The sequence below is a fragment of the Stegodyphus dumicola genome, chromosome 4 (genome assembly GCF_044657685.1).
Source record: "Stegodyphus dumicola isolate Sdum_Otavi_A_Nest chromosome 4, ASM4465768v1".
Taxonomy (NCBI): domain Eukaryota; kingdom Metazoa; phylum Arthropoda; class Arachnida; order Araneae; family Eresidae; genus Stegodyphus; species Stegodyphus dumicola.
Genome location: NC_140771.1, coordinates 242,874,496 through 242,898,230, shown reverse-complemented (window position 1 = coordinate 242,898,230; position 23,735 = coordinate 242,874,496). Strand labels below are relative to the sequence as shown.

The 23,735-nt window shown below is 31.3% G+C and overlaps 1 protein-coding gene across 6 annotated transcripts in view; it reads left to right on the top strand.

The window, feature by feature from the left end:
- LOC118203257 (enoyl-CoA hydratase domain-containing protein 3, mitochondrial) overlaps positions 1 to 23,735 on the top strand; it is a 54,152-nt gene that overhangs the window by 2,730 nt on the left and 27,687 nt on the right. For all 6 annotated transcript variants that reach the window (XM_085816151.1, XM_085816150.1, XM_085816149.1 and 3 more), the window contains exons 3-5: positions 122 to 257; positions 10,992 to 11,094; positions 19,564 to 19,648. In XM_085816151.1, the coding sequence (XP_085672277.1) occupies positions 122 to 257; positions 10,992 to 11,094; positions 19,564 to 19,648 (324 nt within the window). The remainder of the gene's footprint in view (positions 1 to 121; positions 258 to 10,991; positions 11,095 to 19,563; positions 19,649 to 23,735) is intronic.

Genomic DNA, 23,735 nt, shown 5'->3' with positions numbered 1-23,735 from the left:
TCAATTTTTTAAATATTTGATTTATGATGTCTGTATAATAACTGGTGCATACATGTAATATTTTTATCGATATCTATTATTTTTCACACTTTTTAAACTTTAATATGATGCTGTATTTTAGGAATGCTCTTTCTTCTGCTATGCTCACTAAACTTAGGCAAGATATTTTTCAAAATGTGGATGATATTAACCTTCGATGCATTGTGCTTGAAAGTAATGGACCAGTTTTTTCTTCAGGCCATGATTTAAAAGAATTGGTAAGCTCTTTTTTTAATGCTGCAGTTTCAATGTTTTGATTTAATGTTATCTTTTAGATAATAAAAAATTGTCTTTTGTAAAATAGTTTTTTTTCCCCCAGTGTAGAAGTATTTATATCAGTTAATTATTTTTTATGATGCTTTTAACATTCATCAAATTCTGGGATTGTTTAAATGTATTTCAGTTTTAATTTGTTAAGTATGTTTCTTTTTTAGAAATCATTAAGAATTTAATAATTCATCCGATTATTCTCCATGTAATATACCAGAGTATGGTATTAATCTTTTATACAGTCAAACGTCGTTAATCCGGACTCGTCGGGACTTCGGCGATTCCGGATTATCGATCATCAGTTTAAATCTCATAAGATGGCATGCAGAAATTCTAAAATTAAAAATATGAAACCGTAATTTATGAAATAAAGAACAATTATGATCTAAAGGGTATCAAAATTTACGAAAAAAAAAAAAAAAAGCTTAATATTTATTTGTTTACTTTATTAAACATTTCTTTCAATGTAAGTTTTTTAAGTTGCTTCGTTTTATGTGATAATACTTTCTCTTTAATTCTATAAACAGACATAATTTCTTGTTCAGTTACAAAGTTCCGCTGTTCAAGTCCCGTTAATTGCTGTGCCGAGAATACCGACTAACTTGTCAATTGAAATTTTTTCGTTTTTACTAACCTCTCTGTCGCATTCTTTATGTCTTTATCCATTTTTTGCAGCAATTCAACTTTTTGTTTGATGGACATCGAAACATACTTTCGTTTTGTAGATCCTTTGGAAGTTCCAGCATCGGAAATTCTATTTGACATAATCGAAAGTTCAAGTTTACTTTTATAAAATTGCTCTTACAGTCTGCAAAAAATGATAAGAGGGATCCAATTCGAAGATTAAGGAACAACACAATCATTAACATTAACTGAAATAGATAATTAGATAATTTTCGCTTACACCGTCCGTTATACATTAAACGCGCAAGCGAAAACGTATTCTGCACTGTCGCACACACATATGCGCAGTAGTCAAAGTCTTACGCGCACGCGTAAAACGCATGTGCCAACGCGGCGCATGCGCAGAAAGTTTTTAGCTTTGAGGTCCGGATTATGGGTGTCCGAATTAACGACTTTTGACTGTACTTTTGTTTCTATTAGAACAGTTTCATTTTAAAATGCTTTAAATGTACAATGTTTCATATTTTAAAATATAATCCAAAATTTTAATACAGTACAAAGTCTTTAATCCAGACTTGTCGGGACTTCAGCGATTCCGGATTAGGGGTTTTCCCGGATTATAGATCATCAATTTAAATCTGGTAAGATGGCATGTAGAAATTATACAATTAAAAATATGAAACCGTAATTTATGAAATAAAGAGCAATTATGATCCAAAGGGTATCAAAATTTACAAAAAAAAAAAAAAAAAAAAAAGCTTAATATTTATTTGTTTACTTTATTAAACATTTCTTTTTACGCGCATATGCATAAAGCATACATTACGCATAGGCAAAATTAGAAAATTGCAACCAGAAAACTATTTGATGTGTATTCATGATATTTATAATGACGAGGAAATTGATTTAAATCATGTCGGAGTACATCAAGATGAAACACTACATTTAGTAAGGAATTATAAGCCAAATAAAATAAAAACTTCTGCCCTGAAAATGAGGATAGTACTGACAGATCAACTTCCAGTTCATTGCGTGCCATGATGTCCTCCCCCTCCACAGAGCAGCATAAAATTGATAAACAGATTTCAGAATCGTTAGAGAAACAAATCACCTCTCTGTCACTTTTTTCATGCCTTTATCCATTTTTTGCAGCAACTCCACTTTTTGTTTGATGGACATCAAAACATGCTTTCACTTTGTAGATGCTTTGGCAGCTCCAGAATCGGAAACTCTTGACATAATCGAAAGTTCAAGCTTACTTTTTATAAATTGCTCTAACAGTCTGCAAAAAATAATAAACCCAATCCAATTAGAAGATTAAGGAACAACGCAATCTGCAATATTAACTGAAATAGATAATTAGATAATTTTAGCCTAGCTTATATCATTCATTATGCATTAAACACGCATGCGTAAACGTATTATGTGCATGCGTAAAGGTATTATGCACATGCATAAATGCATTATGCGTTTACACATGCGCAGAAAGTTTGTAGCTTTGAGGTCCGGATTATAGATCATTCCGGATTATGGACGTATACTGTATTCTTATAAAGAGCCATAAATATTTTGATTTACGTTCAGCTTTATTACTCATGTCTAAGTCCATGTCTAAATCATGTAACATTAAGATGCAAATGCTGTTTTATTTTCCTTCTTTCACAGACATTCATTTCTTGAACCTGTTTTTAATTTTCACAATTTAAAGGTTTTATTCTGAATTAGTGCCCATTAGTAGCTGAATGGTTATGACTACTGAGCACTGTAGTTCTGAGGTTTAAATGCTAGTAAGTGGGTGAACTGCATGAGTGTTTTTATGGCTTTCTTCGCGTATAACATGAACACAAGCCAGTTTTCCATATAAAGCCCTTAGTGAAAACGGGCACCTCTTGTGTGCTTTACCTATTCAAATAACCTAACCTAACCTAATTTGAATGAATAATTTTCACCATCGTGAAAATTAATAATTGTTCAAAGTGGCACAAAATTTTTTTTTTTTTTTTTTTTTTTTTTTTTTTTTGATAGAGAGTTTATTGGATTTTTCTAAAAATAATATTTTTATAATCATTTTGTGTAAGGTTGAATTTTACTTAATTTTAAATTCAAGTTGCCATCTGTCCAATTTAGTTTTATGCATATTTAACTGCACAACATTGCAAATTGCATAAGTACTTTTTCGTAGTTTTACAAATTTAAACTCAGGCATCATAGTTTCCTTTACTTTTTGCCTTCAAACTACAAATTTCTATTGATGACCAAGTGGACAAGACCATTAAATACTGTTAGATCGATGAATGTTCAAATACCAGCCAATGAGGTAATTGCATTGGCATTTTTGTCGTTTTCTTCTTTTACAATATGAATATAAACCAGTTTCCCTGAAAAAGTCCACCATGAAGGCCACAAATTAAACAACCATAAAAACCTTTGCCTAATTCCTTTAATTATAACTGGGTTTACCTATTAGCTTTTTTGTAACCTTTTTTGCTACCTGTAGCTTTTTTTAATTTATAAGTATGCTGGACACTGAAACTAAACCAGATTATAAAACCTGGCAAACAGGCTCACTGCTTGGCATTTTTTCTCCATGCATAATGCAAGTATGAACCAATCCTCCATAAAGGCATCCCTTTCTTCAGGCAGATAGCCCCTGTGTACTTTGTTATGTTTTGTTTGTAATGAAATGCAATATGTTTTATTTGCATATTTATGAAAACTAATTTACTTTTTTGTAATTAACTGTTTAGTTCAAGTATTATATGTACTAATTCAATACAAAGTTATTAGTTGTAGAAATTTGCTGAAAGTTAGTACAGTCAAAAGTCGTTAATTCGGACACCCATAATCCGGACCTCAAAGCTAAAAACTTTCTGCGCATGCGCCGCGTTGGCACATGCGCACAGTCGTTTTACGCATGCGCATAAGACTTTGACTACTGCACATATGCGTGTGCGCAAGTGCAGAATACGTTTTTGCCTGCGCGTTTCATGTATAACGGACGGTGTAAGCTAAAATTATCTAATTATCTATTTCAGTTAATGTTAATGATTGCGTTGTTCCTTAATCTTCGAATTGGATCCCGCTTATTATTTTTTGCAGACTGTAAGAACACTTTTATAAAAGTAAACTTGAACTTTCGATTATGTCAAATAGAATTTCCGATGCTGGAACTTCCAAAGGATCTACAAAACGAAAGTATGTTTCGATGTCCAACAAACAAAAAGTGGAATTGCTGCAAAAAATGGATAAAGACATGAAGAATGTGACAGAGAGGTTAGTGAAAACGAAAAAAATTTCGATTGACAAGTTAGTCGGTATTCTCGGCACGGCAATTAACGGGACTTGAACAGCGGAACTTTGTAACTGAACAAGAAATTATGTCTGTTTATAGAATTAAAGAGAAAGTATTATCACATAAAACAAAGCAACTTAAACAACTTGCATTGAAAGAAATGTTTAATAAAGTAAACAAATAAATATTAAGCTTTTTTTTTGGGTAAATTTTGATACCTTTTAGATCATAATTGTTCTTTATTTCATAAATTACGGTTTCATATTTTTAATTTTAGAATTTCTGCATACCATATTACGAGATTTAAACTGATGATCTATAATCCGGAGTCGCCGAAGTCCCGACGAGTCCGGATTAATGACTTTTGACTGTACTAGAAATTAAGGAATCTGATACCTTCTGATTATATGCACCCTCATCAAAAAGTCACGAACTTGTTGGAAACTTTAGAGATAGATGCTTGTTTTGGTATTTCTATAACTATTTCAATGATGCATCCAGTGCTGCTGGTTTTTTAATATTTTTTTTAGTCCAAAGGGGCAATTTACCCAGGACGACTGTTAATTTCATTTTGGCGTTTTGCGTTGATTTACTATAAATGTAGGTTCACTTTTCAAATTGTTGCCACCAAATATTAGAGTCCTGCATTATATTTAAAGAAATCAAATAATGAAGAATCTACATAAATATATGTATATTTCTGGCACTGTGATAAAAAAATGGTACCAAGAGACATCAAATTTTGAATAACGTACGTTTCCACCTTAATACGCGCATCTGGAAGAGTCCAAATTATGGAATTTGTTTTACTATCCATTTTATATTTTGTAAAACCTTTAATGAATTTTTGATTAACAAACTTAATGATTTAAAAGTGAGCAATGGCAACACTGTACGGGGAAAAAAAAAATATTATCTCCAGCATGCAAAACTGTGTATCGGAAATTCTAAAGATATGCTCATTTAAAAATTATTTAGTGATATTGCTGTTGAACTGAATTTTATGGTTTGGGTGTGAAGAAAAACATGATATTTAATAAATAAAGGTAACACAAAAAACTAAAAAAAAAAAAAAAAAGGCTCTTTTAAGCATAATATAAAATCTGAAAACTTTAAAATTTTTGCATATCCCCCCCCGCGCAATAGAAGGCACATATCCTTTCTCAAAGGTGAATGATAGCTGCATTTGGAGATAATCCCAGTTCTTCACAGGATTTCATTCTTTCATAAGACAATAAATAAAGTGAACAGCTGTTACAAAGGATGTATGGCTGTCTTTAAACTACTTCCCAACCCACATTCTAACACTTTGCTTGCAATGTTTCTCATTACATTTCCATAAAATTCAGCTGTTTAAGAAGTAGTACTTTAATAGAATGCAAATTTGCAAATGCCATATTTATGAAGAAATGCAGCACTTTCTTTTTCATCTGGCAATAAACTTTAAAGCCTTTTTATGATTCATTATGACTAAAACAAATGTACACAAAAACAAAACTAATCATAAAAATGACTATTGAATTTCAATAGTGCAAATCCGCATGAACTTAAACACACATGTGTTGTATGCATATCTGAGTTGCCACAAAAATACTTTTAAGCAACATTGTGGTTCATAAGTATTTTTTGTGACATGGTGTGTTGCATCATTAATACAGTCAAAAGTCTTTAATCCGGACTCATCGGGACCGGTGATTCCGGATTATCGGTTTTTCCGGATTATAGATCATCAGTTTAAATCTGGCAAGATGGCATGCAGAAATTATAAAATAAAAAATATGAAACCTTAATTTAGGAACTAAAGAGCAATTATGATCTAAAGAGTATCAAAATTTACAAAAAAAAAAAAAAAAAAAAAAAAAAAAGTTAATATTTATTTGTTTACTTTATTAAACATTTCTTTGAATGTAAGTTGTTTAAGTTGCTTTGTTTTATGTGCTAATACTTTCTCTTTAATTCTATACATAGACATAATTTCTTGTTCTGTTACAAAGATCCACTGTTCAACTCCTATAATTGCTGTGTCGAGAATACCGACTAATTTGTCAATCAAAATTATTTTGTTTTCAATAATCTCTCTGTCACTTTCTTCACTATCGGAAGCAGTACATCGAAACATGCTTTCGCTTTGTAGATGCTTTGGCAGCTCAGATCCAATTAGAAAATTAAGGAACAACGCAATCTGCAACATTAATTGAAATAGATAATTAGATTATTTTAGCCTAGCTTATACCGTCCGTTATACATTAAACGCTCATGCATAAACATATTATGCGCATGCGCAGAAAGTTTGTAGCTTTGAGGTTCGGATTATAGATCATTCCGTTTTATGGACATCCGGATTAAAGACTTTTGACTGTATAACTACTTTTCCAAAACATTTCAGTGGGTTTCTGTGGATAATCAAAAAGTGGTAAAACTATTAGAGCTTGAAATATATTACTTTCATAAGCATTATCCTTCTGTCATTACTTTTAGTAGAGGAATCGTTAAAACATTTTTCTTTAAGTTTAAATTTTCTGTTACACTTGAGCAAAGAAGCTTTTAAAATTTCCATATGTTAGTAGATAATTAATACAAGAATGTCATTTAATATATATATGTGTGTGTGATGTACAACTCATGTATATCTTTAAATTTTATATAAAATTAACCTGGAGTAACATTTACCAGTAAATATATAACATAAAAAGTACTTCTTTATTATCTCCTTCGAGATTGAATCAACAATCAACCAAGGTATCTAACCAAAATCTGGCTGCATGTTTTTTATACCTCACCACATAATTGGATATTAGCAGCATGTTGCATTTCTGCTGTCTCCCCATGTTCTTGCATTATTCATTTTGGATGATATTTTCGAACTTGCATTGCTTGTTAAAAACATATATTCATTGCTCTTTTTTGTGAATATGATATTAACAATCTTTAATTTACCAAGTAATGAGGTGGATGCCATATAGTTTTTTTAAGAAAGATATCTTTGACCTGACAAATGAGTGTGCGAAAATGGCTACAACATGAGACTTTATGCTAATGAAGAAAACATTTAGAGGTGCAATGTTAAAAATTGCAAAAAGAAGGGCTTCCATGTTGAGAATTTGTTTTAAGGTTCCAGAATATCATTTCGTCACTGCTATTAGATTTATGTATTCTTGGGCATAAGAGTTGATGTCCATGAAATGATGTAATAAACAGCTTAATATGCATGAAAGTTCTGCAGTTGAGTGGAACAATTACATGCAATAAAATAACAATAATAAGAATAAGGCTTCCTAAAAATATTCTTATTTTTTGAAGTTTTATGAAAAGCTCTTCTATCGTGGAAATTGTAGTCAGGAAAAAGACCATCAGATAGAACATTTAAAACAATACTTTTTGCATTTTGAGTATTAATTGTATGATCTTAAAATCGTTCTAAAAATATACAAGCACCTTCTGTTCTTAGGAAAATATAGCGTTTATTTATTTTATATATTTAGGCATTTATTAGCCCAAAGGGGAAATTTGCCCAGAAGAGCTATTAATTTCATTTTGACATTTTACATAGTCCACTTTAAAATGGTGTTTCACTTTATTAGAGTCCTGTATTATATTTAAAGAAATTAAATAATGAAGAATCTGCGTGAAAGTATGCATGTTTCTCGCGTTGTGAAAAATCAATGGTACCAAGACACATCAAATTTTGGATAATGTAGTCTTTCACTAGAATATGGACATTTTAAAGCTCAAATTTGGAATTTGTTTTATTATCTATTTCATATTTTATAAAACTTTAACAATTTTTTTTTTATTTATTTACAAGCTCAACAAATTCAAAGTTAATAATGGCAACACTCCCGGGGGAGGCGGAAACTTTTATCTCCATTGCCTGAGACTGTGTATCAGAAATTCTAAAGATGTGCTGTTTTTAAATATTTTGTAATATTGTTGCTGAATTGAATGCTGAAATGTTGCTAAATTTATGGTTTAAGTGTGAAAACATGACATTTAATAAATAAAGGTAGCACACAAGGCATTAAAAAAAACTCTCTTTTGGGCGTAATATAAAATCTGAAAGTTTTCAGATTTATTTTATTATTATTTATTTATTTATTTTATTTTGCTCAATCTTAACATCACTATCATTGGTATTATTAGAGTTAAGCTTTATTTTAGTAAATAATTTTCTTATGTTTACGTATATTAATGTATGAATTTTTATAATTAATAAATCAGTTTTTAAAATTGTATGTTTTTGAAAATAATGAATGATTAAAAAATAGAATTAGCTTAAATATGAAAAATAAGAATATGTTTAAGAATGAAAAACAAAAGCCACACAGTCTTTTCTTATAGTAAAAAAAGTTGCACATCAGTAATCAAAAATTAGAATGCTGCTATGGGCTGTGGTAGCCAGGCTAAAATATACAGTCAAAAGTCGTTAATCCGGACTCGTCGGGAATTCGGCGATTCCGGATTATCGATTTTTCCGGATTACAGATCATCAGTTTAAATCTCGTAAGATGGCATGCAGAAATTCTAAAATTAAAAATATGAAACCGTAATTTATGCAATAAAGAACAATTATGATCTAAAGGGTATCAAAATTTACAAAAAAAAAAAGCTTAATATTTATTTGTTTACTTTATTAAACATTTCTTTCAATGCAAGTTGTTTAAGTTGCTTCGTTTTATGTGATAATACTTTCTCTTTAATTCTATAAACAGACATAATTTCTTGTTCAGTTACAAAGTTCCGCTGTTCAAGTCCCGTTAATTGCCGTGCCGAGAATACCGACTAACTTGTCAATCGAAATTTTTTCGTTTTCACTAACCTCTCTGTCACATTCTTGATGTCTTTATCCATTTTTTGCAGCAATTCCACTTTTTGTTTGTTGGACATCGAACATACTTTCGTTTTGTAGATCCTTTGGAAGTTCCAGCATCGGAAATTCTATTTGACATAATCGAAAGTTCGAGTTTACTTTTATAAAAGTGCTCTTACAGTCTGCAAAAAATAATAAGCGGGATCCAATTCGAAGATTAAGGAACAACGCAATCATTAACATTAACTGAAATAGATAATTAGATCATTTTAGCTTACACCGTCCGTTATACATTAAACGCGCAGGCGAAAACGTATTCTGCACTTGCGCACACGCATATGCGCAGTAGTCGAGGTCTTATGCGCCCGCGTAACACGCCTGTGCGCATGTGCCAACGCAGCGCATGCGCAGAAAGTTTTTAGCTTTGAGGTCCGAATTAACGACTTTTGACTGTAAACATAATTTGGAAAAACCCACTGCACTAAAATCACCAGTTTGTGGCATGGTGAAATTACCCTGCTGAACTTGATGCCATCTATGTTTGTGTCACCGAATGATTTCCAAAAGTATGATTCTAGACTCACATCAAGAATATTAATGTATTTTTGCTCATTTATGTGACTTTCAGTAATGCATATTTTTCATAGGGCATTGTCTGCTATGCAGTGGAGGCCAAAATTGTGGACACTTTTGGAAATTTTTATGTTTTTGAACTTTGTATGCTTATAGAAAACGTTATGATTCACAAAATGAAAACTTGTATATAGCATTTAAAAGAGAATTTATTACTGAATTCAATACAAAACACAAAATTCAATTATTTGCAATACAAAAAAGTTAAACGATAATAGGTATCGATATACATTAGATAGTGATGACTGCAGTGAGTTATCAGTACTTAGTAGGGTACCCTTTATTTTTGATTACAGCTACACATCGATGTTTCATTGAGCTGACAAGAGTTTTAAGCTCTTCTTTTGTTATTACATGATGCCAGGAAACAATTATAGCCTCAATTAGTTCCCTTTTATTGGATGGGCGCCTCATTCGGACAAGAATTTTCAAACGGTGCCACAAATTTTCGATAGGATTGAGGTCAGGACTGTTTCCTGGCCATAACAACAATTTAATGCTCTTTGTATGAAACCACTCTTTCGATATTTTGGCCATGTGGCAAGGAGCAGAATCCTGCTGAAAAATAAACGAAGCATTGTTGGGAAAGAGATCTCTGATGGAAGGTAGAAGTTTTGGTTCTAGTGTCAATGTATTTTCTGGCATTCAGTGTCCCATCGATGACATGAAGGCGACCAATACCATCTGCTGACATGCATGACCAAATCATAACACTAACTGGGTTCTTCACAGTTGCTTGAATGCAGTCAGGATGTAGCTCTTCTCCTATTCTACGTCTTACATATTTTCACCCATCACTACCGAATAACGATATCTTAGTTTCACTCCATATAACTTGTGACCACTGATCATCTGTCCAATTAATGTGTGTTAAAAATTACTAATTTTTGTGCAATACAGAAGCAAAACAAAGCCTACTCAGAAACCGGGAAACTTTGATTCGTCATTTCTTCCTCTTTAAAGTATTTGAGTGATAAACCCCGTTTTAATCTCAGTACTTTAATTTTTTCCTAAGGACCATGACTGGTGTGCAGCTTTGCAGCCTTTCTAATCAACTTCTACAAATCTCTTTCTTACAGTTCTAGCTCTAATTGACCACACAATTTCTCTTGTATCTCTGAAATAAGGTCATAGGAATTTTTCCTTTGACTTTTGAATGAAAAATTTGTCAGTTTTCAGTGTTGCGAAAAATACTAAAGATTCAACTTTAAATTATTGATGCTGAATAATTTATTTTAACTTCATTTTCACTTTTAAGCTCATTTGAAATGTTTTTTGTTGTTTAATATTGTTGAATAATAATTGATTTATTTATTTTTTCTTTAGACCGATGCTGACCAAAAAACTAGGGAAGATATATTTGCAAAATGCTCTGAATTAATGGTCGGACTCAGAAAAATACCAGTGCCAATAATAGGAGTTGTTAATGGTTATTAATTTTAATTTCATATATTAGTTTTAGTTTTTTTATTTCTTATGTTATTGTATTCTGTGAAATATTCCTCTGTATTTAAATGTGATGCCTATGTTTGTAATACAAAATATCAAGCAGGCTACCACCAAGCTTTAGAATTGATGGCTGTATGATTAGCCTCTTAGTTTTCTTTTTTCACAAATTTTTATCTTAAAAGATAATTCAGGAAACTGATATTTCACTTAGTAATTTTTAAATTAACTTTGTTGTAATGTGCATCTGTAAATTCTAAAACCTTAAAAAATAGTAAGCTTTTTATCTAAAGTTTGTTTTTCAAAACAAGGTTCCATTGGTTGTAAGAGCAGAAATTCTGAACTCCACTAAAATAATTCGTAATAACAAAGAAAATAATTTCTGCCTTCAGATTATAAGGTAGCAAACCAGATTCTTTTGTAGAGGAAAGTTATGACACGTGTGCGGTCGCGGGCGAAAATTCGGAAAATATTTTTTCCTCAAATATTTTGTAATTTTGTGTTATTCATTGCTGTGTATTATTTTAATTTGAATACATTTGGCTCTGTAAATTTTGTATTGGTTTTCATGGCAAAAAAAATATGTGCAACCACCTGAATTTGCTTGCATTCTTCAAGAATTATTTGATGAAGATTGTCTATACTTGCCTTTGATGAATATTAAAATTAGCTTCAATTTTAAAATATAATTATTATAAATTTAAAAATTATTAAAATTTAAAATTTTCTATAATGAAATACATCATTGCATATCCCATCTCATTAACGTAAGAAACTTAAAAAAAATAATTTACTTATATTTGAATGTGATATCATTTGTATTTTGCAATAATAAGATTGATATTTTATTTCTCAACAAATTTATTATCAATATTCACTCATTTCTGTCATTTTTCATGCCGAAAATGGTAAAATAACGGATGTCGTAAAAAATACGACGTGTGCGTGCTCGTGTAAAATTGCCAAGCGCGCGTCTGGAAGATTAAACTAGATTGTATGTATCAATGACGGATTAACTCATATCTATTGAACATCAATAGGTACTTCATATCTTTAATTCCTCCTGAAAAATAAGTATTTGCAAGAACATTTCATGGTTACATTATGTGTAACATAAATATGAAAAAATTTCCTTTAACAGTTCTCTAAAGAGTTATGACTTTCTAGAGAAATAATTCTTGAAAACTTTTTTATAATTATTCAAGCCGCCAAAATGGATTGTGTTGTTATTGTATTGTATTTTCGGGTTTAAACGGGGAAACTAATAAATAGTATTGAACCTGTTCTTTGGAACTTTTAGTATTATTCTGTGTTCTATTTTATCTTTGAATTGGAGATCCTTTTCTTTGAAGAAAAACTAATAATTAATTTGTTTTAATGTAGAAAGTACAATGAATGACTTAAGAGCCCATTTTATAAGTAGCTGAATTTTACGATTAATTTACGATAATTAATTAATTAAATTACGATTAATTAAGTTCTGTCAAACAATTCTGTCTCATATTTATATGTCTAATTATATTAAATTTAAATTGTTCATTTAGCTATGTATTACTTAAGGATATTAATATACTTGTCAAATCACCGTAAGACATTAGCAGTGAAAGCATTTGATGGCTATGAATGTGTAAATAAACTGCATTAAAATGCCGGTTTCACTGAGGTAAAGATAATTTGAGGTAATTAATGAAAACCATTGGCATCACCAATAGATTTGTGGAGATAGAGATGAAGGTTGCATGCATTCTAAATAAAGGCAAATTTTATCTTGAATGAAAGAATCTAGATGTATAAATCCAAGTTATGCACTGAATAGTTGCTTTGAATCATACTTTATTGAAATGAGCTATAACTTTGCAGTTTTCCTTTTACTGTGGGATGCTAATTTTTAAGTTTTTATTATTGCATTGTAAATAGACAGCAGTTTGCAATATAAAAAGTGTCTTTAAAATTATCTGTTTCTTACTCAATACTTTAATATTCATCAGTAGTTGCAGTTATAATCTGCCCCTATATTTCAGACAAGACTTTAACCCATTAGCCGCGGGTGTTCCATTGATGCAATGGTCAAAATAAATGCGTATATAAATATAACTTTTTCACTCGCTTTTTCCACAAGTAAGAGCATTTTTTAAATATTTTCAATGTAAATTTATGTTATAAAGGCTTAATTTAACATTTGTTCTTATTTTCATAAGAAAAGAATCATTCCTTGTAGTTTTGGTGTTAACAAAAGCTGTCTGGGATTTTTTAATGTTATCTCATTTTAAATTATGTTTTAAAGCATTGATGGCCAATTAAAATTGATCATCAAGAGCTACTGAAACGTAAAGGGTGTCCCTTACAGTCAGATTTGCCTCCTCCCTTTTTTTTTCTTTTTTTTTTTCAGATTTTAGGATCTGGTGTTAAAAAAAAGGGATAAATGTTATCAGCTGATTCTAAACTTATTTATACGTTGATGGCTTACTTATAATTTTAATAACACACTTTGTTTTTAAATCTGAATAGTTGAGTTTATCAATTTTTTTCCTCTTGTTTATGAATGATTTGAAGTTCACTTCCACATCTAAGATGTAATTCTGAGACTGTTTGACAGTATTGCATCAGTTTGGCTGCTTCTGAATTTTGATTTGGTATTTATATATAATTGAGTTTTGATTTGAATTTTAATTTGGCATTATGTATATAATTTTGATTTGGTATTATAATTTCATATGGTAATTTAGTATTCTTCATGGTTTGAAAGGTTGTCTTATAGATTAAGTTTTGACAATTGTAAAGCGTAATATACAAAACCAATTTTTCATAAGTAAATATATTATTAATTGTGAGGTTTATTTAAATTACATGTTATTTTTTGCTAATTCTTTTTTGTAATTTCTGTTTCTTCTATCAGGCTTGCTAGAATGTAAGTTAGGAAGATTTCAATGGCAAGTTGAATGTGTAGTCAGTTTAGAAATGTACTTGCTGTTTCTCTTGTGAGCTGACCACCTGTATTCTTAATTGGTTTTCGTGATTTGTTTTCTTGTAATTCGTAACATTCATGCTTAGAAATTGTGAATCATTCAGAACTGGACTCTGTATATTTTAAATCTATGCAATTGTATTTTAAATCTTTATGCATTTCATATTCACAAAACCCACAAATAGCTCTGATTTAAGTTTCGTGTTGAATTTTAGTTGTGCTTACAAGTTGCAGTATTAATAAATTATGAGTTTAGTTTTACCTTTTGTTTATGTTTCTTAAAGTACCTAGACTTCAAATTAAAATGTAAAGAGAATAAATTGTTTGTAACACAGGAAAGTTAACTAAAGTATAGGAGTTTATTAGGTTTACCTTAGATATTAAAAGAGAAATTTCCACACGTCAGATCTAAAATCCAGCTTTTTTTTTTTTTAAATCCTGTGTGGCAGGGTGAATGTAGGATTGCATTGTAGTTTACAAAATTTACAATTCATCTGGCTTAAGCTTAGTTTCTGAAGAAATCACTGTTTTCAAATTTATTACCATTTCTTGTCAGTTACAAAAAGTACTGGGACACTTATTTTGGATTATCATTCAGTTGTTGTGGCATGTCTGACAGTAACATCAGAAAAAGTTCACAAATTTTATCATGATAAGGAATGGAATATTGCATCTAGTGATAGCATGGTCTTTTGACACCTTATTGCTCAACTCCATCCCTAGTGTTGAAAGAGAATATTCCGGGGGATAGGTTCCAGTGTCTCCTACCTCTCTTCTTCTACTACCAAACCACCTGAGAGGACTTCCAACTTGGCATGTCTTCTAAGAGCCCCACATGCTGCAAACACTCTATATACAGATAGCCCTTCTACAACATGGCATCCTGTAATACGGTTTCGCTATAACGTGATTCATAAATTGCAAGAACCCTTCAACAACATGGTTTGTCTCTAACATGATAAGAAAATTGCCCAAACAATCTGAAGAAATTTAGCGAACTCCATACGAAGATTTTCTATATTGAGCAAAGCACCCATATAGTAATTTAACGCATAAAAATCCTTGTTCCGTAAGTTCTACTAGTTGTCTTCCAAAATCGGATACTCATAAGAAGTGCCCTCAGGGAGACGAGCCACATGGTGGAGAGCAACTGTTAAATTCTTAACCTGTAACGGAGGAAAATTGTTTTCTTCCATGACATTCAAGGCCCAGTAGCACAACAAAAACAGTACCCATGTCTCAAGAGAGCACAGTCACCAGATAACAATGAAGAAACTTCACTATTGCAGAAGGTGAACAACATGAGGTCACAGTAAGTGCTCTAAAACGCACAACCTGTATATTTGGCTTCCAAAATGTGAATCCTCATCTCCGTGCCCTGAAAACAAAAGTACCTCGCACTGCTATCGGCAGTCTGCGTCTAGTCACGGTGTGTTAAAGAATAACTTTTTCATTTTTAAGACATTAAGTTTCAGTCCCAAAACATGTTCAACAGAGGTAAAGAAACAATGCTTAAGAGGAAATTCATTTCTTTAGAAGTAAAGATAGAAATTTTAGACCATCTTTTAAAAGGAGAAAAGGCATCTCACATTGGAAAAAGTTTTACTTTGAATAAAGCAACAGTCCGGACTATTAAGAAAAATAAAAAAGAAATAAGAAGTTGTTGCAGTTGTTGCAGGGTCTTCGACATCCACAAAACGTGCAGTTCACCCCCGAGCGCCAATAATTGAGAAGATGGAAAAGGCACTCAGCATTTGGATTGCTGATGGCTGTCAAAAAATAATTCCATTGAGAGTGTTAATATCATTAAACAAAAAGCACTCAAAATGTTCAAGCACCTTAAAGAACATGGAGAATCCTCTGTCAACCCAGATTTTGTGGCAAGTAAAGGTTGGTTCATAAATTTCAAAAAGTGTCTTGCAATTTATAGCACAAAAATTTAAGGAGAATCTGCATCGGCTAATTATGAAGCTGCTAGGACGTTGATTTTAAAGCTAAAGCTTGGCTTTTAAATTATTTTGTGCCAGACGTTGAACGTTATTTAAGAAGAAAATTTTGAGCTTCAAGGCCCTATTACTATTATATAAATGCTCCATGTCACCCACAAGATTTGAATCATTTCGGCGTCAAAATACTGTTCCTACCACCTAACACCACTTCATTACTCCAACCATTGGATCAAGATATTATTTATACCTTTAAAACATATTACATAAGAAGAGCACTGCAGTACATTTTAGATATAACCGATTCAAAATCAATTAATCTAATGGAAGCTTGAAAGACATACAGGACAGCACTGTATTGAGATCATACCTTTGTCTCTGAAAGAGCCAAAAGCACCAACGTTAAATGCATGTTAGAAGAAATATGACCCTCTTCAGTTGAAATAGAAAACATGTGTTAATCATCAGAAAATGAAATTGGTGGCTTATTAGAACTTGCTAAATCAATCGGAGACGAAGGTTTTGCCGACATGGCTCTTGAGGACGTGCAAGATTTATTAGCGGAAGAAGAAATTGACATAGCAGATTTGATGGAAATGGCATTCGAAGCCATAACTCAATTTGATTCTGATGACACTAGCACTAATGAAGATTGTGCAGTTAATAATTTAACATTCAAAAAAATTAAAAGAAGGCCTAAGCTTAGTTGAAAATCTCGAATCATTTTTCTTGACTGCAGAACCTTCAGTTTAAATAAGCCGAAAATTCAAAAGGGAGTTGCAAAACTGTCTAGCTCCATATCGAGAAATTTACACTGACCCGGTAAGAACTAGTAAGCAAAGTAAAATCACAGATTTTTTAAAGAGGGGAAGAAAATGCCAGAACTTTAAAAGAAGAAAGAAATTATGAAAGTAAAAGCGATCTCATTCTACCGAAAAAACATTCTCGGTTGATTATACCGAGCAGTAATAATGAAGAAATTTATTAAACTAAAGTTGCATTAAATTAAAATATGTAATATTTTTTATTTTATGTTGTAGATACATATATGTAAGATAAAATTATATGAATCAGAATTATAATATAACTATAAACATTAATTCTTCCTCTCTATTTTAAAATCGTAATAACTTCTCTGCATTGCGTCATTCAAATTAATCATGCGATCTTACATAACCGTTAATACCAGATGCCTCCTGCTGCTAAGAAGCTTTGCATCCATGCTGCTGCCGCTTACTTGCTTTAGATAACGTCGTACTTCAAAATGGGAGTTATTCTATTCAAATATTATTAAGAAATATCTTATCTGAAAAAGGATTATTTGATATGCATGGAAAAAATAAAGATTGTGATTTTTCAAGATATGTTGTGCTAAATTGCGTCATCATGCTTTCCACTCTGCCACCTTCAAACCACAGTTTCATGACAATTAAGCTGGCAGGATAGTTTCCTGCAGCCTGAAACCTCAATGGAAAATTTAATTCAGCTCTTCAAATCATCGTTTTGTGATAAATCCAAGATAATGTGAAAGAAGTGAATCATCAAGTTTGTTTTTTCAGTGTTTAAAAAATAACAGGTCATTCTTCTGCTGTGGTGTTTTGCAAGTGCTTCAAAAAAATAATCACTCGTAGTGTTTACAGATTGAAAGTAATCTCTCGATAAATTGAGAAGTTCGAATGCGTAGTGAAAAGGAATATTGAATTTGCTTTGCCTTTTTCTTTTTGAAGGGGGGAATATGTAAGATAAAATTATATGAATAACTTCTCTGCATTGCGTCATTCAAATTAATCATGCGATCTTACGTAACCATTAATACCAGATGCCTCTTGACGACCAATCACCGAATTGTAAACCAAAACTTTTTTCGTCGCGTGCTTCCATCTTTCATAACTACGCACTTCAGCTTTTGCTCTCTACTGTGCTAAGATGTAATTTCGCTGGCTTGCTTTCTATCCCAACAATATCAAAAATGTAAATCTTCTGTGGAAAGGCACGACTAGAGTGACAAGTGATTGTGGCCACAAATATCAACTGGAAATAAAAATGGAATTAAAACTGCCTCGACTGCCAAGTTCTTTAAATACTACGCAATCAAAATTCTTCTTCAATGTGGGTCTAATCACGCATCTACAGTGTTCCGTTTTTTCCTTTGCTTTTAATATGACATATATATGTTTAATAAAAATTAAGTTGTTTATGTAGAATTTTTTAAAAATATATGTTTCTGATAAGTTTTTGGAACGTAATCCCGCTTTTTATACTGGCCCTGGGTCTCGTACAACACGGTTTCACACAACATGGTATATTTTCTAGGAACCTATCTACCGTGTTATATGAGGGTTTTACCTGTACTTAAAAACAGAGCTTAATTAATAAAATTAAAAGTACCAGAGCTTTATGGATTGCTCTCGGGGAAGATGAATAAAACAAACGAATAAAATAATGAGTAATTAAAATTAAATAAATGATAAAGAGCTTAAAAAACTAATAAATATACAGAATGACAAAATTAAGGACACAAATTTAAATAGCACACCTTTCTATGATCCGGCTTGAGTTACGATCTCATTCAAAAACAGAAATACAGGATTTTAACTGAGGCCCTCAAAAAGACAACCAACATCACTAACCACTGTATTGACCAAGATAGTCGGACTTCCATTCTAATGGCGCCAATGCGTAATTCTCTCAAAACTCTCAAGCTTGACCAGTTATGAATCTTCTCTTGATTTCTATACTATGCTAGAAGCTTGGAAGTTTGAAAAGTCTGGTTAAAGATAAGAAGCATTTTACAGGCATACTAATCCTCCAACAAACTATATAATAAAAATTATGACATAAAATAAGAATAACTAGCAGGCAAGCCCGCTACCTCAGGGGATGGATGCCTCCGGGGTATTCGAAAGTTGGACCGAACTACCAGTGTTCAGAGGATTTGCATGGGCTTCGCCTGCTTTATTCTCGTTTGCATCCAGAAGATACTGCATACATGCATAAAAAATCACAAAAACATCCATGCAGACAGCCCTTTCCTGGGTATTCAAAAGTTGGACTGAAATAAGAATAATAAATGTGAGACACAATAAATAAATTGCTAGTCAAGATATGAATCAAAGATACTATTTGGCCATCCCTGTTTTTGAACACAAGGATTTTTGGACAAGTATCTTAGGATTTTTGGCATTTGTTTAGGTTTATGATTATTGCAAAGCACTTGAGGGCTATCTGCCTAAAAGGACAGATATCTTCATGGAGGATTTCTTAAGGGGAACTGACTTGTATACACATATGGGGAAAACCACGAAAACACCCATGCAGCCAGCTCGTTTGCTGGGATTTTGAACCCCAGACCAAACTACCAATGTTCCGCGACTTTATCGCTTGCCGCTGGTGGGCAGTTTTCGCATTTGTAAAACTGTCAAATAGAGAATATTTGATTATGTTAAGAGAATGTGTTAATTTTTTTATATTAAGTGTTGTATTATTTAATCTGGTTTTTATATATTAAACAATCGATTGTTTGCTATTCATATTTTAATAGGTTTAGCAGCAGCAGCTGGTTGCCAATTAATTGCATCATGCGACATAACTATTGCTAGCACTCATTCACAGTTTTCAACTCCTGGGTAAGATGTATTTATTTGTAATTGAATCATTTAAAATATTTAAAAATCATACTGACATCTAATTTAAATGTATATAACTGTTTTATTTTTAGGTGTTTGCATATTGTACTTTTCTGCTTCACTTAGATTTTCTTCTTAAACAATCCTGTAATTCACCTATATAAAATAGGTGAATTATCCATCACCATGAATAATCCGTCTTCTATATAATAAAATACTGCATAAATTATTCAGTTATTTGTATTCAATAAATGGAAATTTTCTTGTTGTTCCTGAAACTAAATTCTGCATATTTATTGCTTTAAATCCTCAGCTGTCCAAACCATTATATGTGCATTTGGCAGTACAATATAAGTATAGTTTGTGGAGATGTATACATAATGCCTCAAAAATTCTCCTTAAAAATGTGTATATAAATATCCCACAAACTCTCAAGCCTTCTGTACGCTTAACAATACAAGAGGATTATAAATGATTCATCAGGTTTTAAAATACTATTTCAAAAATATTGTACAAGAAATAGTAAATTATATACAAAAGTAAATATTAAATTTCCAAGTTTAAATCTCAGTTTTTGAAGTTAGCTGCTAGGCATCAGTACAAGCTGTTGCATTTTCAAAATGTCATCTGTGCAGCATAAAGCATTCTGTTTTAGAATATAAGTATTTCCCTTGTTACATATATATTTATCCCTTATTACTGTACAATGTTCACAAGTAGAAAGATGATAACACAGGTGTGGACTCAATTGAAATATTGTATAGGCATCTGTTGCATAACAGCCAACTCTCCCAGTTTTTATCCCATCTCCCATCTCTTGTAGATCGTTAAGTCTTCCAGTTTTTAATTTTTAGTTTTACTAAGGAAAATATTTCTTAGCAATATATGAAATTTAGTGAATTAAGGAAACTTCAATTAGCCAAATTCCCTACTTCTAATGATTTTCAGAATAGCTTTTTTTATTAAACTTTAAATATTTTAAAAATATTAATAAATATTTTTTCTTATTTAAATAAGGTAAAATAAATAATAATAAAATTAATATTTTTTCTTATTGCATTTCATTCTTCTTATTAAATTTCATTCTGAGTTGTTTAATCTACTGTAGGTATTTGTAAATTTGTGTATGACAATTGAAAAGTTTGATCAATTTGAAGTTTATCCACCCAAATAATTTGTACATAAATTATTAATTTTATTTTCATTATATTTAAAAATACTTCAATGAACAAAAACTTTCTTTCACTACTCATGATTTTCTCAATATAAAAGTATAAAAAAATTAAAAAATGAAATTACCCAAAGAATATAAAATTTAGAATATTCAATTAGTTAATATGTTTTACATCACAGTTGAATTACAAATAGTTCAGTAACTTGAATCATGCATTAAATAAAGTCAATTTTGGAGGTCTTTGAAGTGGTATCATTGTACAGCAGGAAAACCTAACAGTTTTTACTGGTTTGTAAGGTTTTAAGGTTGGCAACTATGGGGTTGTGTGATGACAAGAAGCAACATTGAAAATATTAGATTATATAAACTTAAAATCGTGTATTTGATGTTTATTTTCATGTATTATTTATTGTTCCATGTTTCATTTTTTTTAAATACAGTGTTTTAAAACTCAATGAATTATATATAATTATTCTGTATTTTGTGACAGTATAACAAATGTTGGAATTTCAAAAGTGATAACCTTTTATTTATGACATACACACAAAAGAATGATTCCTATGTGAACTTTTATGTATTCTTTGATGTAATCAGCTCAGTTTGCTGCTCATTGCCATCAATGTGAACAATGCTTCTTCTGTTAATAATTCAACTCGGATAGTTTATTTCCCGAACAGCAGCTCAAAAATGAATGCAACAAAGTAGTTTATTTGTCTTAATCAAACATAATCTTAGGAATCATGAGGGGCTAATTTTAAAGGGAGTAATGGTTAGTAAAGCATTTCTCACTCCTATCAAATGAACAAACAAATCACTTACAGACTACATTATTTTCACTTGGGCATTTTACTGCAAAATGTAGTAATGTGCAGACAGTGTCACTGCTTCTTTTGCAATATTGATTGCAAATTAATTTCCAAAAATGAACAATAGTACTGTGCATTAACAGTCTGCTTTTGAGGTATACTGTGCCATCAGACTTGTAAATGAAAGTAACCATTATCTTTGCATTGGTGGAATTTTCCTGAATTTTTATTTTTTATGGTAATGCATAATGATATCATTTCCTTTTCACTTAGCATTTTGGTTTCTATGGTTTCGTCTCAGCCCATAGAATGATATTGAGGAGAAATTGTCAAGTAAACAGAACTTCCTAACAGTTGGCTATAGGAAATTATAACTGAAGAAATGACAGCTGAAAATTGTTCACAAATCTCTTTATTATATCACATATATGGAGTCAAACCAAGTTACAACAAACCTGATTTATAATGAAGGAATTTTTCCCATCCAATTTTGTATAGACTTAATTTTTTTTTTTTTATAGAGCTATGGCAAATTTCCAGATGCATAAAAATCAGATGTAACAAATTTTGTAAATATCTTGGACTGAAAATATATCATATTTTTCAAATGTTTCTGCAGCTTTCAGTTGAAAAATTAACAATTCATCCTATTCAGGCTATTAGAATAACAAAAAAACACCATTCGATAACTTTTCTCTTTTTTTTTTTACCTTCACCTTTTTCTGTGTTCTAAAGAAAAGATTGTGTGAGGCAAGGTCAATATAAATAGACAAGGTTATTCTGTTTCTTGATCAAACTTTTCTCTTTCTAAACCTCAAGACAGTGACATATTTTATCTGCCTGCTCAGTGATGTAAGTTTACTCATAGAAGTGTGAGAGACCTTGCTTTCGAGCCATATGTTAACATCATGCTGGTTGACCTTCATTGAGAAGACCAAACCTTGAAGCATAATAACTTTGGCTATAGAATTCAGTTCTTTGCAAATATGATACACAATAAACATAACTTCAAGATCCTACTGTGCCATCCCTTGAGCCTAAGAACTGCTGATCCATTGAGACAAGAACTTGAATTGGTTCTTTGATTCCAATTGAGTTCTTTTACTGAGCTGCCAGACAGCCCCCTGTTCAAGGCTGATGTTAGTTCATAAATGTAAAAGAGTATTTTAGATAAAAATATGTAATTAAAGGGATGGGTCTAAACCATAAGTACTTTTTTGTCTAAAATTGTTAGCATATAAGGAAACTGAAAAGAAAGGCAGAACTTTAGTAATTGCATGTAATAATAATTCTAATTAACATTTAATGCTTATTTTTTAATTTAAAATTTATCATGAACATTTTTTGGGAGATGTGACAATGCTAATCACTTTTCCTGCATGATTATTTATTTTTACCCTATTTTGTGATATGATAATTTTTTTCCTTATCAGGTTGGATATGGCGAAGCAAATTTGTGATCCTTTGAAGTTCATTATAGTGAGATTCAGCTATATCAAAATAAAGTAATAATAAAAAGATTGATGAAAAATATTATTGCACATATCCGTGCACACACGGGGAAATTATCAACATCTGAACAGATTGCAAATCTGGCTCATATATGTATGATAATCAAGTTACAAGAAAAGGGACATACCTGCCTGATTTTGTCTGATTTAGAACTTCTTATGATTGTTCAGATTCACAGAAGTTTGGTGAAGACTTGATAGTGTTCTTTGTCATTGCTTTCAAGCTCTTATTGTTCCCGGCAAGAAGAAATGAAGGCTTTGCTCAATTTAGACAACTGACATCTTGTTCTGTGCAGGTTGCACTTTGGCAGTTTCGTGTGTGCTTTGTAATACACCATATGTTATCATATGTTGGCCTTAGGGTGATTTCATCGCATCATGCCTCATGAAAACATCTGTGCAGCATAAAAGTTTCTGAGGCATAAAAATATCTTCATGGTTTCTGACAGCTCTTAAGTTTTTCAGTTGTACATGTTCTCTTCAAAATCCGGAAACATTGGGATTAGCTTAATATCAGTTCAAAGAAGTTAAGTCTTATTGTTGTGGCATACTCTAATTTGGCAGTGATTTTTTTCAGGCAGGTCTTTAATGATGCT